Source organism: Cnephaeus nilssonii, assembly GCF_951640355.1.
Source record: "Cnephaeus nilssonii genome assembly, chromosome: 10".
NCBI classification, from domain to species: Eukaryota; Metazoa; Chordata; class Mammalia; order Chiroptera; family Vespertilionidae; genus Cnephaeus; species Cnephaeus nilssonii.
In genome coordinates, this window is record NC_137081.1 from 89,704,284 (window position 1) to 89,722,978 (window position 18,695).

General features: G+C 41.5%; 1 protein-coding gene across 2 annotated transcripts in view; it reads right to left on the bottom strand.

Annotated features, from left to right (window-relative positions):
* Positions 1–16,961, bottom strand: part of CNTNAP5 (contactin associated protein family member 5) — a gene marked incomplete at both ends in the record, with an annotated part of 850,484 nt that extends 833,523 nt beyond the window's left edge. For both annotated transcript variants that reach the window (XM_079783016.1, XM_079783015.1), the window contains one exon: positions 16,880–16,961. In XM_079783016.1, the coding sequence (XP_079639142.1) occupies positions 16,880–16,961 (82 nt within the window). The remainder of the gene's footprint in view (positions 1–16,879) is intronic.
* Between the last annotated feature and the right edge of the window lie 1,734 nt (positions 16,962–18,695).

Genomic DNA, 18,695 nt, shown 5'->3' on the forward strand with positions numbered 1-18,695 from the left:
CATACATACAAAGCGACTTGTGCAGTTTAAGGGATTTCGCAGCAATTCTGCAAAACAAAATGAAAATCCTCAAGCATCCTAGTGCAGAGTCCATGCCAGACTTCCTGTGAGAAGGCTGGGACAGGTGGGGGTGTGGTGGGGGAATAGGCCTTCTGTCAAATTCATTGCATTCCACGTTCCCAACACAGAAAGCCAGCAGTGGAGATAGGTCTACAATTGGTATTAGAATAAAAAGAAAGTATTACTGTTGCTGCCTACATAGTGCCTTTGTTTCAGAGGTGCTGAGAGATAAGACACACACAACTATAACATTCTGTACATACAGTCTAGTAACATTCTGTAGCATGACCTAGTGATTCAATCTTTTTAAAAAAATGTGAAGAAAGACATTTTCAACTGGAGGCCAAGCCAGAAAACTTTATGTGAGCCCATAGAGATTGATTCAGGGAAAAGCTTTACAAAGGTTTTCCTGAGAAGTCTCTAAGTCAGAGAAGAGTAGGCACACTCACCTTGAACTTCTAGGTACACATTTTGAAGCCAGAGTCATGTTTGAAATCTCATGTTTTATTTGAAAATTTTATGAGATTTTTTTATTCTACCCTAGAACAAATCTGTGCTTAATAGAAAAAAAGAGCTAATTCTTTAAAAGGATAAAGTTAGCAAACCTCTATCAAGACTCACTAAGAAAATAAGAGAGAGAACCCAAATAAAGAAAAGCAGACACGAAAGAGGAGATATTACAACCCACAGGAATACAACAGGTCATTAAGGAACACTGAACACAAATATGTCAATCTAGAAAAAAATGAATACATTTCTAGAAACATAAAGCTTCCAAAAGAAACCAGGAAGAAAGAGAATCCAAACAGACTGATTACTAGCAATGAAATTGAAGCAGTAATAAAAATAAAAATAAACTTACAACACAAAAATATCCCAGAACCAGATGACTTCACAGAGAAATTCTACCAAACACTTTAAAAAAAGAGTTAATACCTATTCTCCTCAAACTATTCCAAAAAAAAAAAGGAAGAGGAAGGAGCACTTCCAAACTCATTGTATTTTCAATATAATATTGGAAATCCTAGCCACAGCAATCAAACAAGAAAACAAGATATCCAAATTGGAAAGAAAAAAGTAAAACTGGCACTATTTGCAGGTGGCATGAAACTATATTTAGAAAACGCTAAAGAATCTACCACAATTAATACAATTAGTAAATGAACTCAATAAAGTAGCAGGATTCATAACTGATATGCAGGAATCAATTTTGTGTGTTCTTTAATATTAAAGTAATGTGCATTTCTTAGTCCATGAAGAATGTTGGTGCTCCAGAAAGATGGGCTTTTCTTTTGATGTGTGCGTATAAGCACATATGTGTGTGTGTATGTGTGTATGTCTTTCTGTGTGTTCCCTCAATATGACTCCTTCCTTCTTTGGTGGATGGTGCTAAAGCTACAGCTGAGAAGGGTTCAGAGAAAATGTTACTCTGAGTAATGTGATCATTTCACAGCATCATATTACTGAGGAGATTAAAGCAACCATAGGGCTTTTTGAAAACTGTAAACAAGAGTAAAAGCGCAGGTGGTGACTACTGAGTAGGAACCAGTATAAGTCATCGACTCCATAACATGGAACCTCAAGCTGGTGGGACTCTGTCTTCTACTATGAAAGTAGCCATGGTTTATATTGAGAAGTTGAAAGTGTTCTTTCATGAAAAGCTAAAATTAGTTCCTAATTTGAAACTCGAAAAATATTTGTGAAATAAACGTGATTGACACCAATCAAACAGAATATTAGGAGCTCAGCTCCTAGCCAGTCTCTATTATCCTCTCCTCAATGGAAAGAACATAATTCTTTGGAATCAGAGACCAGGATTAGATTTCAAGTCAACTACATAAAACTGCATAATAGTTGTATATATTTGGGCAAATTATTTACCCTCTCTAAACTGAAGTTTCTTAAGAAATATTAACTGCACAGGGCTGTGTGGCAGATGAGAAGTAATGGATATTAATGATAAGGTCTGGCACACAGTAGGCAGTCAATAATGGTAGCTATTATTACTATAAACAGAGACTATATAAAATGTAATTCCACACAGTGAGGTGAACTTGGACAAAATATTAATGGAAAGAAAAATGGAGACCTATAAAAGTCAGTACATAATTAAGAGCTTAAAATTTAATGTATATTGTGTAGGCTTACAGAGTTTACAGGATAGCAAAATTAATTAAGGTTTAGGAATGAAGACTAGAATAGATTATGGAGAGAAGATCTGTACAGATAGAGGTAAGATGAGAGTTTACAGTTCACCCAATATAGGAGAATCCCTCAAAATAACATTCTGCAAGATATTATTGAGTAAAGTAAGGAGAAACATCTATATCATTTGAGGACCAATTAAGAATAAATCATAAGTGAGAGAAAGGAGAGACAATAGTGGCCTGTGGATAATAAGCTCCTGTTGCTCTCTAGCTTGATTCATTTTAGACGTGAAGGTTTATATAGCTGTGAAATATAGCTGAATCTTCTCTGCAACCCAGGTCTCCTTATGGCCATCACACAGTGACACCCAGGCAGTAAGAGCTAAACCTAAGGAACGATTCTGTTATATTCTAGACATTATATTTTGAAAAGAATATTGACAGAAAAGAATATGTACAACATAAGGGAACTTGATGGTGGGAAGTCCAAAGATGAAGAGATGTATCTTAGAAGAAATAAAGATAAAGAACATAGACCTGACCAGTATGGATCATTTGGTTGAACATCTTTCCATGCTCCGAAGGGTGTCCAGCTCAATTCCTGGTCAGGGCATATACCCTGGTTGTGGGCTTGATCCCGAGTAGGGGGTGAAATGTGGATACTGTCCTTAGGTATATACAAAAAAATCATGATAAAAAGGGAGAAGCTGTGGTTTGAGATGTTCCAGTGAACAGACCTCAGGGGAGTGGTTTGGTGCTACCTGGAGATGGATGGGTACAATGGAAGGCAGGATACTATGGAAGTTATAGTTTTTGTGGAGCAGGGACATGAACTGTCCTGTGAAGTCATTTTGTGGGTGTATGCTTATGAGAAAAAAGTAAGATGAAGCAGCCACCTACCTGGAATGCTTTTAGGGAATGTGGAAATCTACAGGTCATTGCTGGACTACAATAACTCTAAAGAGTGCATTCCCCAACTCTTCAGCCTCTGAATTTGTAACTGGCCTTTTCAAAAAAGTAGAAGTCCAGTAGAGGCCAAGCCCAAGCACCCCATTTCCATTGAAAAGGCACATCAAAGGCTGTATGTCTGTTTTAATTGATTTTAAAAATTAAAGATTGGTTTAGAGCTGATAAGAGATGAAAGCTAATATCCTTATCTAACTGATCTTTGAGCTGCTAAATAAGGTACAAAATGTCATCTGAATTGATTGATGGCCTTTCCTGAGCCATGCCCATATGTCACTTTAGAAGTTGCATATGCTGCTGTGGCACCTTTAGTGTCATCTCAGAGCTTCTCAAATATATAGGTATGCCAGAGAGGTCGTAGAAAAAGAATAAATGGCAAATAGTTAGAAAATGCTATCCTATCACATAAACTTCAGCTAGTGCCAAAGGTGGCCTGGCCAGATGGTTTTCAAGATGAGGATAATAATTAAACCAAAATATAACTAGAAAAACTGGAAAATGGTATGAAATTGAGCCTTGAAGTTCTCAGTCCAGGATATTCCAGATGATCCCTGCTCACATTGTGCTCCTGTAACCCCTTGTTTGTTAAAGACTATGGGAAAATTATAGCCAGGCCATTACTTCTCCGAATAATGCAAATTAAAGTGAACATGTGAGTTCAGCTTCTCAAAAGACATTCTTCATCTCATTTGTTATTCACAAAAGTACAAGCTTAGAGAAGATATCATCATCCTTATTTGGAAAAAAATGTGTAATAATAAGCACAAAGTCACACAGCCAGAACCATTATTTATTTATTCTCCTGGTATACAGATATTTGTACAGGACTAGACATTATAAGGGAGGATTTTGGGGGATGGTGTTGTTGTTGTTTTTTTCAATTAACATGCAAAGGTCGATGAATGACAGATCTAAACAGAGCTTCTCAGACTTTGTCTATACTGTCACATGGGGCTAGATAATTATCAGCTGTGTGATGCATTCCTGTGCATTGCTGGATGCTCACTAACATCCCTGACCTCTACCCACTAGATGCCAGTAGCAAACTCCCAATTGTGACAACTGAAAATATCTCCATATATTGCCAAATGTCCCCTGGGAAAAATGGCTTCTAATAGATAAACTACAGGTCTGATATTACCAGGTTTAATTTCTGTTATGAGAGAAACACCAACTAAGTAGTCGACAGTGGGAGCATATGAGTTCTGTGTGAGGCATGTGTGAACATATACATGTATATCATGGACAGAGGACTCTTTAGTGTCTTTGGCTTCTTCTAGGAATCAAACCCTCCTAACACACACACACACACACACACACACACACACACACACACACACACAAGCAGAGGTGCTCTCTTGGCTTTAGTTTCTAATCTAGGATGAGAAGTTAGCTGGTGTGTAACACAAGACTCATTGGCCAAGTGGGGAATTTTTATTTCATCATATACAAAATGATATTATTTCCTCAATGAAGTTACAAAACACTTATCTATAGAAACTCAATAACTCAAATTGAATTTTCCAACAAAAATTATATTTATGCATAACAGATAGAGATCTTTACCCCAAACAATGTATTAACAAGGGTGAGAACATCTATAGTTATACATTTTCCCCTTGAATTGTTTTTGTTTCACTTGCTCAGATGTTTCTTGGAATATTTACAGCATACAGACCCTATCACAATTATACCTTTTTAAGCCAAAACTTTACTTAGTGTATATATATAGCCACTCAGTACTCAAAATTAATAAAAGAGTGCTGACTAGATCATGAAATATTTCTATTGTAGACTCACAATTTTAGAAAGAATTCCAACCTGCTTTGATGTGTTCAAAGGTGCCTAAACATGTGGTACTAACTTTTGTTAATAAGAAGGGTGTAGTATTAAAAATACACACACATACTTCTCCAAAACACATGACATAACATAAGATTATTTCAAAATAACAAATCAATACCTCAAAACCTAAGAAACCACTTTGTAATTTTATGTCTCTTCCTGTATTCTTTAATTAGATCATTGTGGAAGCAGCTTTATGTTTCTCAGGTAACAGTATCTTTGCCTAAATTAATTCCAAAGCAAGGTGCTCATTAATCTCATGTACACTTATTATCCAAATGCTCAAGTATCATTATCTCCTGATTATGTTACTAAAATGTCAAGCTGAACATATTTGAAGTTTTGCATTCTATCCATTAGATAAAAGAACCATATGGGGAAAACCATAAAAAAATAACCACAGTAAATCTAAATTCAAAGGCTTCATACTGAATGGCACCCTAAAACAGCAGCCACAGTGGAACATGGCGGCACACCTCCCAACAGCATTTATCCATCCTTTTGGCAAAACCCATCCAATAAATAAATACTCATTCTCATCCAGGTGTCCATTTCAATGTATTATCTGGAGAGGTAGATATTCACAAAGGTGACACCCACATCAATATTGACCTGGAGGAATAATAAATTTTGACATTTACCAAAAAAACAAACAAACAAAAACACCCAGTTCATGTAGAACATATACCTATGTAAAATTCCACCTGGTATGTTAACCATGAAAGAAACCAAAAGAAACTCAAATGTACTAGTATTTGCATGTATGAGTATGTGTGTGTGTGTACATATACATATATATATATATATATATATATATATAGTGTGTATATACACTATGTTACATTATTTATTATATGAAATTCCATCAACAATACAGAGAAAGAACATCTTGCATTCACTTGGGTTTATTTTCATATGTGAGTGCTGTGTAGATCTACATGCAATGGGATTTTCTAATGGATGGTGCTCTAAGCACACATTCAAGCCTGTGACTACAATTAACAGTCCAGCCAAAATTAGAAACCAAGACTGAATCCAGACATGCAACACTTTTATTTAATCTGAGATCTTTCACCACTTCTAGTCCATTGATTATCACTAGGGTCCCTGGGAGGGCCTTACTGACGGAGGCCAAGTTCCATTTCTCTCACAAGAATGGGGCATTATAGACATGAGATATTGAGGGTGCACTGACCTGTGTGCCCACATCTAGCCATTGGCCCTAGACTGCCCCTGAGCCACTCCTGCTCTCTCCACCTGGGTTTACCTTTACCTGTCTATGCTTTGATTCAATTTATCAAGTGGTTTCTGTCATTCACTGATGGATAACATGAAACCCCTTCTTTTGAGGAGGTCACAAGAGGATATCTGGGATGGGAGTGGATATATAAAGGTCTTCACAAGATGAGTTTTCTTTAAAAATGAGAATAGTTATTGACTATCAATTAACTAAGGAGACCGAAATGAGGGGATGTTTCTTTGACATGGTACTATTTTTTCAAATCAGCAAATGACAGTAACATTCTCTTGCCCTGCGACTTATATAAAATAGCATCAAGAAAAAACAGATTTCCAAAGGGTTAAACATAGGCACCTGGGCAGAGGTAACATTAAAAATGTTAATAATCTCAACAGACTGATGCAAACAGTCAGGTGGGAAGGCCAGCAGCCAAGCATTGGTGACCGTTGAGGGTACCAGCCCACCTTTCCTGGAACCTCCATGTGCCTAATTGCTTGTGCATGAAATGTGCACTGAGAAATGCCTGTACTGCGGACCAAGGTGGATGTACTCACGTGCCTTCCCTGAGGATCAGAGGAGACTGAGGGCGGGGTTCTGCACTCCTTACCCCTTCTTCCTAAAAGCAGCATCTTTGTATTCGCTTATTGAAATTCTGTACACGATTTCATCTTGGAAACCAAAAAGTTCTGCTCCTAAAATAAGTTTAAATACTAAGGCCTTATTCCTTGAAACTAATTCTTTTGAAGAGCTGGAACCCAGCATTTATTAAACGCCTCAGTGTGAACCACTTCAGAGCCTCCTATGTCCTTTCCTGAGAGCAGCATTGATAGAGGGAGAGAGTCAAGATTATAAGGGTACAGGATGGAGGACAAATCACCCAGCCTCCGAAAACTAATAGAAGAAAACAGCTGAAAAGGAGGGCAAAAGACACAAGGACAGAACTCACAATAATGCCAAGCAATAGTGCAGGTCCAAAGAACAATTGCAGGTCAGAAGAGCAAGCACAGAAGAGCTGAGAAGAAAGCAAAGAATGCCCATGCAGTCTGTGATAAAAGCAGTTCACACCCAGGCTGGTCCTCCTCTACCAAGCACCTAGTGTGTGATGAAGAGTACCGGTATTGGGTATGGACTTGTTAACCCCTCCCCATCTATTCCACTGGGTGAAAGGGGGTTATGGGCTGGGTGTGGGCTGAACTCTGCAGCCCGAAGATGGAGAACAGAACTGAATGCCACTGAACCTGTGATCTAATATCACTAATAGGTTTTCATCATTAGCATCAACCTAAAAATATCAGAACATCTATCTAAAATTCTTGGACTGTTGGAGTATGATGTAGTAATGAAAATACGACATTTAGTGAAAATAGTCCCTAGGGAGAATGAAACAGGAGCAGGTGCACTAATGGTGGGCACTGATCATTGAGTCCAAGGCCATTAGTCGCAGGCACAGAGCCTGGCTTTAAAGAGTTGATGGCATGAGTTTTAATAAATGATGCAACTGACTTTTACAGTGGTCACACCAACAGAAACTTTTTGCCACAGGGATTTCTAGGTGTGGGTGAAGGACTGCTTACAAGGTTAGAATAGAATTACCTAAACACTAAGAGAAATGTGTAGGTCTAGACTGAGAAGTCGTTTTTCACCAGAGATTGGAGAGGACTGGCTCTGAAAAGTTGAACACCTCCCAGTTTAAGAATAGCTCAGCCTTAACTTTGGGTTTAAGGAAACAACAGTTTGAGTGAAAATAATGTATGGATTTTGGAGTCAGAGAACGTGTATTATAATCCCACTGTGACCTTCTACCTATTTAATTTTGGTTAATTACCTAACCATCCAAGCCAGCACATTCTCACTCAGGTATATTTTAAATATTAAGTCCCCTGGGTTCTTATGCACTTTTTTTTTTCTGGCGAATGGCACTTCAATGGAAAAGTTTGAAAAGCTTTAGCTTCTACCAGAAAAGCATAAAAACAAATCATATAGCAAATATTAATTGAAGTCAGCAGTGGGGGAAGAACAAATGTCCACAGGACTAAGGTGAAGAGTAAAATAAGACCATATCAGTTACCGCTCCATCAGGGACAGAAAGGAAGAGACACATTTCTTGATCTATTCTCCAACATCCCAACATTCCAACCTGCTGGTTTCATTTCTTTTGATTGTATCAAAAGGTTCCTGATTGTTGTACAATGAGAGGCATTAATCTCCTTTAATATCCTGGTGAGCTCAGCCTGTGTGTAATCTGGAACAATCTGACCCAAATCCTGTCAGCTGGCAGAGCTTTCACTCCACGGTAAACTGTGATGTGACAGCACAGTGCCAGGTGACCCAGCGGGCTCCAGGCAGACTGGAGTGGGTCCGGGCGAACTTCTTACACACAGCTGCTCCACAAAGCTCCCTTTCCGTTCACTACTTATCCTCCTGTGAATGGATAAGAGCTTACACCTCCCATTATGGATTGTCCAGAACCTGCAGCTCACACCCAGCCACAGTGAATAGGATATGAATCTACCCATGGTTCCCAGATGAGAGGAGAGACAGGGCCTTCCTTCTGGACATCCTGAATGTTCTATTCTTTGCTCTTCCTCAACTCAGAACATTATCTCCCCTCTTCAGATACCCAGTATTCTCTCTTCTATAAACCTTTCTTTGGCAAAAGGTGTGTTTCTCTCAGTCAAGTATAGTTCAATATAGATTTACATTCCTATATTTTCTGTCCCCATGGGGCTCTGTGTGATATTGCTTATCTCTATAAATTGAATGGCTTTCCCCCATATTTACAGCTTCAGTGGGCTAATGGAGTTTGCAGAGAGTTGTCTGGGGACAGATGACTGGGGATACTACTATATCAGGTGGGCTCTCCCAGGGCCCGGGGTGGCAGACCCCGTAAGGCCTGCCCTCAGAATAGGCTTTGTTGGGAGGTCTCAGGGTTGGTGATTGTGCCTGCAGAGTTTCACAAGGCAGCCCTGGATCCAACAGACTTCCCCCACTCCTCTCATATTTTATCATAATCAGGAGCTCAGAGAAAAGCCTGAGGTAACACCCAAATACATGGCCCCAGGACAGAGAGGAATGGGAGAGGAAGGGAAAATGTGGAAGACAGAGGGAGGGATAAAGGGTTGGGGGAGGGGGAGAGAAGATATAAATTAAGTAAATAGTAGCCTAGACTAACACCTACAAGCATCTGTCTGTTAGGCACGTTTCTTTAGACTATCTTCAGAGGAATGTTTCTGCTTCCAAAGGTGGATAGTTAAAAATAATATACATCATGACTGGTGTTTTGGCATTTCCCTTCACTTTCTATCTTCAACATGACTGTTGTCATCCTTTAAAACTCAATCAATTCAGCCGATCCTGTGAACAGATGGCATTAATCAACCCCCAAGAATATGCACAAAAGACATTAGAAAAGTAGTGACATGGAATTTATGCAAATTAAACACCAATGATAGAGAATCAATGTGGCACTCCCAAGTCCCCTAGTTCCTGTTTTCACTGAGGAACCAGAGATGGTAGTAATGATCCCGGTTCACCCCCTGCCCGAGGCAGAATGAGAAGGGGGATGCGGAGGTTTAATTACACATTCTTTAATGACTAGTTCTCACTCTGCTGACAAAACCCAGCATAATTTACAGACTGGAAGATGCATCAAGATGATAGATACAGACAGCATATGCTCTATGGTGTCATGCAAATCTGAAATATACCACCCTGAGAATCTGGTCATTTGGTATTCCCAGAGAAGAGGTTCATTTCAGAGAACAGAGCACCTCTCTCAGCATCTAGAGCTCTCATTTGTCAAAAACAATGGGAGCAGCTGTAGAATGCATTTTAACCACCAATCTGTGCCTTTTGTGAATGTACTAGCTCATCCACTTCCATGTTTTGAATTTACTTGGCCATTATTTTCTTTCCGATTCTTTGCATACTTTGCATATTCTGTAACTTCCTTCTTTTGGCCCTTATTAATTATCATATGAGTTATTGTAATAATCTCTTAACTAGTTTTCTTACTATCAGTCTTGGTTCATTCTAGTCTATTCTTCACAGTGATTTAAAAAAAATGAAAATCTGAATTTGTATATCTAATTACATGTACAAAATCTTTCAATGACTCTCCATGTCTTTAATAGTAAACATGTAAGAGCCCAACACTTGCCTATAGTTTCTTCTTCTGTCCCTCTGTCTCTGAGCCACTCCTACAGAGTCACTACAATACACCTCTCACACTTCCACACGGAAAGCCTATAATAATCTCTGCATTTCTCCAGCCAGTGAGGTCTGACTTTATTTAAGTCTTGCATTAATTTTCATTCCCCTCAGAGAGCTTGCCTTGATGCCCCAACCACCTTATATTACATCTTGTGATTAACTTTGTAATAGCATTTATCACTTTGACATGATAAAAAATTTGTTTTTCTGGCTGCCCATGTTCAAATTTCCTTGAGGACCTGGACTGTATCTTCTTAGTCATCTTTATTTCTCCAGGTTAATTTTTGAAAGAAACCACAACCTTGAGTTTTGGAAATAAAACCTTTAATAAGGACTCATTTCTTTAAACGAGTAGCACACACAAACCAATAACACTTAAATCTTCCCCATCACAGTTTGATGAGATGACATTGGAGACTCAGAATAATGTTTATTTGGGTTATGTTGTAGGTTTGCAATAAAAAAGATCTGTCCAGTGATTTACGACTAAAACCCAATTAAATAGTACCCAAACTTTTCCCTTTTATACTGGAGCCTGGACTATGAAGAAGAGTTCTTATATATATATTTTAAGAATACTCATTAAACTTGCAAAATTACCCAAAAAAACTTATTAATAAAATTAGCTCTAGCTTTGTACTGAGCTCAGGTGGATACAGAGGGTTTTTCATTTAGGGACCAATGACCACTTGACAGGTCAGCAGAACCCTGTCATGGCAAAGGCGGGCTCCTGCGAGTGCAGGGCTCTTCGTCAGCTTGCTGGGCCAATAGAAGGATCTGAGCTGAGTCTGTTCTTTCCCCAACAGCCCCACATGCAAAGTACTCCTTGGCATCTCCAAAATGGTAACAGGTAATGCTTGTCAGTCTAAAAATAAATCTAAAACAAAAACATTTAAACAATTCTAGCTATAAACCATAGAATTATTTTAATTTAGAAATAATTTTTTTAGTTGGAGACCATTCATTATCTCATCCATTCCTTTGTCCAATGTTTTAGTTTGAATATAGACATTGAAATAAAATATAATAATCAGTGAACTTACCATTTAATTAGGGAGACAAAGATTATTAAGAAGTGCCATAGAAATATAATAGTAATATATAAGGACACTTGACCCAGCCTGGTGAAAGTGTGTGTGTGTGTGTGTGTGTGTGTGTGTGTGTGTGTGTGTGTAGAGTTGGGAGAAAGTGAAAGAAGATAAAAAATGGGAAAGGGTATTCTAAACAAAGCAGACAAGTTATGCAAATAAGTGATGTGAGGAGATGTGAGACAACATGGTTTGTTTGTGGAGTGTGAGAGTTCCATAAAGTTAGAAATTTGGGGATGTACAAGAAGTGGTCACAATGAAATCTAGTCTTAGGCAGTGCTGTTTGGTCTGACATCTATAAACAGACAAGACATGATGTCAACAGTGGTACCTTTCAGGTATTGGGGTGTGAGTGTGTGTGTGTGTGTGTGTGTGTGTGTATGTGGTCACAAGTCTTTATCAAGTTTATGTCATTTCCTTATCACATTTTTATAGAAATTTATTTAAAAAATAAAGCATCTGGTACATGTCAGATGTGAGGCCTCTTATCTCTCATCATTGTAACACTTGGCTACTTGCATCGGATATAGATTGCAAATGTTTGGATGCTTCTTTAAAGAATGACTTAAGAGTTGGCTCTGGTGGAAACTGGACTCCATGCCCTTTGCTAAGGATAGAGCTACAGAGACTAATCCTAGGAATCCCAAGGCAACTTTCCACAGATGTTCACACAGATCCCAACTTCATGGGAATTAATTTAATATCGTATAAAGAGTGTGGATAGTGGAGATAGGTAGATATAGTTCCAGAACCTGATTTTTTTCATTGCTTAACTTTATGGTCCTGGAGAAATTATTAACTTCTATTAACCTTAAATGTACACCTCTGTAAAGTGAATTTAATAAAATCTACCTAGTAGTGTTGCCTGGCCAAATTATGTGGACTTCGCATATGAAATGAGAGACACAAAGTGCAAAGCAGTTACTAGAAATTAAAACCCTATTATGCTGTTGTTATAAATAAAATCGCTTAACAATTTTGAGTACAATAATCCTGGAAGTATTCAAATGGAATGACCAGTAGGCAACATCAGCAGACAAGAATGCATTATGATGAGATAGGTCCTTAATAATAATTTGATCCAACTCCTTTATTTAATACATCGAGAACATTAGGATAAGTCCATAACCTTCACAAGGACACCATCCAGACAGTGTCAGAGCGCTGATGAATGAAGACAGCTCCCTTCTGCATTAAAAATGTCATTATTGGCTCCAAACCAATACACTGAAGAGTCAATATAAAGTCCTACTGAGCGAGTGACTATTCTGGTCTTTCAGGTAACCAGACCCTCCCCCTACTTTCTTATATGACAAGGATAATTAGCTCATGTATAAAAGTCATATTTGAGCATATTTCTGACATATAAGCTAAGGGGCTTTGACCACATTCTAAAGGTTTTTAGAATATTTCAAATAATATTTCACATTATTTTGTTTTGTAACAAACAGCTAATGAAAAATAAAGCAATGTAATAAAGGAAAACTGGATGCCACTAAAGGAAAAAGGGCAAAAGGAAGAGGGAAAAATGAAAACTTGCAATTTAGAGAACATTCATTCATTAGATTGAGAATAAGGGACAGAGAGCTTATTCCTATGGATATAAATTGTCTCATAATTCTGTCCCCTGTGTGAAAATTGCTAGTCTAGTATTTTCTTTAAAATTTCCAATAGTCTAAACAGGAATCTGGTTTGGAGATAGGGGCTATATGAATAGAAAGGAAAGAGAATTCAAATGGATGGTCAAAATTAAGCCCATTCAGCCATGGGAAAATCTTTAGGACTCTTCTAAATGAGCATTATATACTTCCTTCACTTCTGCTGACTATAACGCCACAAAAAGTATACTGCAAACACTTTCCTGATGAAAGAAATCAACATGATATTTGTTTGTTTGTAATGTTACCTATTGATTGGGCTTTTGCATAAATATTAGATAACTGAAGCTACAGTGCATCCCTTCATTTGAAGATCTCTATGAATATGATTGGCATCCTTGTATATTTTAGATGAAGTTCTATGATGGAGGGCTAGAATAAAGAGTTTTGTGTTTCTCTCCCAAGGTTATTATCTGTGTGAACCTAATATGCGACAACAAACAGAAAGAATACTTACTGATGGAAATTAAGGCTCTTTATAATCATATAACATCTGATTGTTAAAAAGAAAAGTAAGTACCATGCACTTATCTTCTGAATGCAAGTTCTCCCATCATAATATTCTTTCAACATATCTAACATGTGAAGAATATCCTCAGTAAAAATAATAAGCAGCTGTTCTGTATGGGGGTAGATACAAATCTCAATTGCTATTTTATACCTAAGCATGTGAGCACAGGAAGGGTGCATAACCTGATGGGCATTTGACATCTTAGCTGTGGCATAACTAGGGCTAGAACTCCATGGCGTTTCAAAATCCTGGTTTCCCTTTAATTAACTATTAAGTTACATTGTTTCTTCATGTATCAAATGAGTTGATATTATATGTAAAAAGGTTTTTCATTTGACACTGCCCTATCATATCTAAATTAACTAATTCCCTCAGGATAAATCCAAAGAATATGTTGTAGCTATTTAATATCCTGAAAATCTGAAATTTCAGAGTTTTTATTACTGGTAGATAATTATATTCTCTGCACAAATTCATAATATCTATATTGTAGCTGGCCTTCTCACCCAACTTTATTTAATTAGAAATGTATAATATCTATATTGGGTAAACATTCATTTTCCCCCTGCAGATAAATGCCCAAATTTGGCAAGATTATGATAAAATTACACACACACACACACACACACACACACAATTATTATTAGAGAATGAAAACAAAAGTTGATTTTACTTGAACAAAGTTCACAGGCACACAGACACCATGGAGCATTTTGGATAACTAATCCATTTTCAAGGCTACTGTCACAAATGACATGAAATATTATTTCAAAATATAGAAAGAATATACTTGAAAAAAAGAATTTATCCAAACAATTTATACCCTTGTACAAATGGACTGTTGCTCAGCATCTGCAGGTGAGTGTTAATGGTTGGAATGGCTGGGAAATCAAGGCCCTGGACTTGATGGGTGAAGAGCAGGACGATCGATATCTGGGAGAAGTGTGGAGAGCTCATTTTCATCTTTCCTCAGAGGCTCTGCATCATAGGTCTGAAGCCAACCAAGAGGTACTGAGTTCAGAAGTAATTTTCTGCTGCTAGACTATTGTTCACTTAATCCATGTTGTTCAGCATAACAAAAACATTCATCATTATTTTTTTAGGAACACTGACCCCAAAATATTTAGCAAGCAGGGTGCATTCAATTGAAATGTTGATTGGAAATAAGGAAATTAAACTGTCAGTGATGAAATATTAAAGCTCATTATCACAAAGTTTTATTTTAAATTTCAGAATAAGCTTTATTGCTGCATTAGTAATGATAACCATGAGCCTTAAATGATAATCATGAGCCTTAAATTAATACCATAGTACTTTTATAAACGTTATTATAACATATTAACCATAATTCAATTAATTTACAGAAAATGCCATTCAGTGATTTATATTTTCCTTTCCTCTTAAGAAAATGGACTATGTAATAAAGCCCAAACCATATTCCTATAGAGTATGTTCTACCTGTTTCACCACTACTGCTCACTCCATCTTTGTGTGTCTTCAGAATATTCACTATTTTCAGAGGTAAATGTGCCCAAGGAAAACGGATTTCTAGGCTGCACCTTTGCATTGTTGGGCCAATACTGACCTCTAGTGTTCCAGGAGGTAGAGCCATAGCTCAGCTCCATGCCTAACTTCCTCTTACTAAAGGGTTTAGATGTTTCTCTAAAGCATCATGGGAACAATTTCACTTAAAAGAAGGAAAAGAAGGAGGAGAACCAGGGTTAGGTGGAGGAGGAGGAGGAGGAGGAGGAGGAGGAGGAGGAGGAGGAGGAGGAGGAGGAGGAGGAGGAGAATAAATATTAGATTATAACCTGTCCTTACCTGTTCTCTGAAACAATTTCTAATCTAAGGCCTTTAGGACCTCCCTTTTAGAGAGGTTGACCTCTTCAGCACTGCTTTAGAATTCAAACTTTAATAACGCCTTTAGAAGGCATTACCACTAACTATAGATTCTGAACGTCTACAATTTCCAATCACAGATAGAAACACTGGCTCTGCTTTGGACAGTTTTCAGTAAATAACAATTGTCGAATTCTCTTCCCTTGAGTGTCTTACTCAAGGCCTTCTCAGACCTAAGAAGGTGGGAGTGAAGAAGAGGGACTCATGGTATGGAGTTGTCTTACTTTCAGAAATGGTTCAGATTACAAGCAACCGTATTAGAACGTATAAGTAAATGTGTCTGAGGTTCCAGTGGGGTTAGAAGACAGAGGAGCAAGCCCAGAAAATTGAAGAACAGGACCTTGGTAAACGATCTTTGGAAAAACACAGATGGCTTAATTGCATTCTTTCTCATTTAGGAGTTTTCAGAGCTGGAAACTTCCCCTTCTCTGCCTAGAGAGGCAGCTGAGCAATCGAGCTTAAACCTCTGATGGTTCTAGAGATGTATTCAACTTTGACAAACTGAGTTCTTTAAATACACAGTGCAGGTGGCGGATCCCCAGGTGTCCAGCCTTCCTGCCTATTAAATTAAATGCTCGGCACTTGCGGAGGGTAGAGCTTGGAGAACAGTGTGTACCTTCAGTGCACACTCCTTGTGTGTCCTTTGGCACAAAGATTTGAGGTGGGGTGTGCATCCAAGGGCCTCCTCCTAAAACGGGGACAGCCATTGATCTTGTGGTTTGACCACCCTGGGCCATGACTCTTAGGCCAAACTCCCTGTCCTCCTAAACCGATGTCCATTGGTTGCAAGACACCCCAACTGGCGCCTCTGCCTAGCAGAGAGCCGAGAGCCCCGTCTTGCGAGGCACCAGGCACCCTGCAAACCCTGGGCAGCCGCATTCGCAGACGAGCTGCGGCCACCAGGCGCTGTGGCTGGGAGACTCTCTCCCCAGCTCAGCCCAGCGGCGCCGACAACCTGAACCCGGGCCTTCCCGGGAACAGCCCCGGCGGCGACGACCGGGGCTGGAGCGCGGAGCGGCGGGCGGCGAGGGCAGACCCCTCCCTTCTCCCTGAACTTTGCGGTTGGGGCGAGGGCAGAAAATCCAGGGGGCCGGTCGTTCGGGCACCGCTAACTTTTGGGATGGGAAGAGAGATGGAACCACACTAACCAGCATCTCCCTCCCCTCCGCTCAGAGCAGACACAATTGAGCACGGGTCTTTCCAAACGGTAGCTTTCCCATCTCCCCCACGCCCGGGCTCCTGTGCACACTTACAATTTGTCGCTGTTAATCCCGGATGCCACAAGCCGGAGAACAGCAAAGTGAAAACGCTCAGCAGCAGAGGTTCAGAATCCATGGCCCCGACGAAGCGCTCGCTTCCAGCGGAACCCCAAATTCGCCGGCGTCCGCCCGGCGCCTCCTCCCGCGAGCTTCTCTCTGCACCGCGGACCCCTTCCCACCCACCCCCTCGCAGAGGCACTCGCGGCTCAGTCCATCCCGCGCCCGGACGCTCTCCCCAACCCGGAGCCGGTCCTCCCGGAGCTGAGGCTGGCGCTACAGTCCCCGCGACTGCCGCTGGCGGTGCTCGCCGGCCTCGCCGCCTCTCCCCCGCTCCTGCCCAGGGAAGCAGAGCCAAACCCAGCTGCAACCACAGGCGCCCACTCGGTGGATGCGGAGCTGCAATCAACACCCGCCGCCGGACAGCTCCTTATAGGCGCGCCGGCTGCGCGGCGCCGCCCCCGCCCGGCCCGCCCCTCGCTCGCTCTGCCCCGGCTGGGCGCGCCTGCGGGCCCCTCCTGCCTCCCCGCGCTCCCCGCGCGTCGTGCCGGGGGCGGCGGGGACCGGGGCCGCGGGGGGATGGAGGACGCTGCGGAGAGCTCCGAGCGCGGGGGGTGGGGGGGGGTGCTGTGGGGGAATCTGGGGGCGCCGCGGAGCGCTCCGTGCCGGGAGCGGCGGGGGATCGGGGTGCTGCGGAGCGCTCAGTACGGGGGGAGGAGGGGGGATGGGAGGACGTTGCCGAGGACTCTGCCGCGGGCGGCGGGGGCAGCAGGGGGCTGGAAGGGGCTAGGGAAGTGGGAGAAGAAGGGGAAGGGGACCGCTCTGTCTCCCGCCCCCCAAATGTGGGTCTGAGTACAGGTGCCGAGATGTAACCAGGTTTTGGAAGAAGGCTGCCGAAGGGGTACTAAAAGGAATTGGGAGACAAACGCGTTAGCGAGAAGTAAAATCCCGCGGACAGATTTGCAAAGAACTAAGGGCAGGGGTGGGGGCGGGACTTGAAGGCGGCGATGTCCCCGCGTGTTTTCCCGGGTGCGGAGGCCGGACGGCGGCCGGCGGGGACGGCACTGAGCTCTCCGACGGCGCGGCTAGCGGCGCTGCTCCCGGCTGTGCGCCCGCGTCCGGCGGCCCTCGCGCGCCCTCCTGCGCCCCTGGCTGCGGGCACCCGGGTCCTGGCAGGTGCTGCGCACGCGACAAGCTTTGGGGTCTGGAGCCCGGGGTTCGCTGGCGCCCGAGAGGGAGGAGGACTTGGGTCTGTTGAGGGTGAGAGCAGGCTGGGGTCCTGACTGGCTCCTAAGATTTCACATCTGAGGGCTCCGCTGGAGGGATTCAAGTTCCGAAAGGGGGAACACAGTTTCGGTTTCTGCCTACAGGCTCCCTGGAGGTTCTGTCTCTGGCTTCTAGTTTACATCTGGTGACTCTCCTGCTTTATCATAAATCAACTCATTTTGCTTTTATTGGAAGCTGTCAGCCGTCAAAAGCTAACAGAATGAGGGGCCGCCGTGATTTCTCCTGTGTGAAGCTTGCAATCAAGTTGGGGCAGAATCACTTCAGAGGAAGACGCGGTTCCCTCCCGCGGCAGCAGCAAAGGTGCAGGCGCAGGGACTGGAGCGGCGCCGAGCTGGGTCCTCCGCTGCGGGCAGCTGCGGGCACTGCTGCGGTCCGAGGTTAGCCTGTGGTCTGGTTACGGCTGGACTCACGTCGCTGGAAGAGTAAAGATAGTTGCAAGACAATTGGACTATTTTATTAGAGAGAGATCCCGAGGGTGCTCCAGCAGGTTAAGAAAACGACCCTCTTACCTCTAACTTCGAAGGGA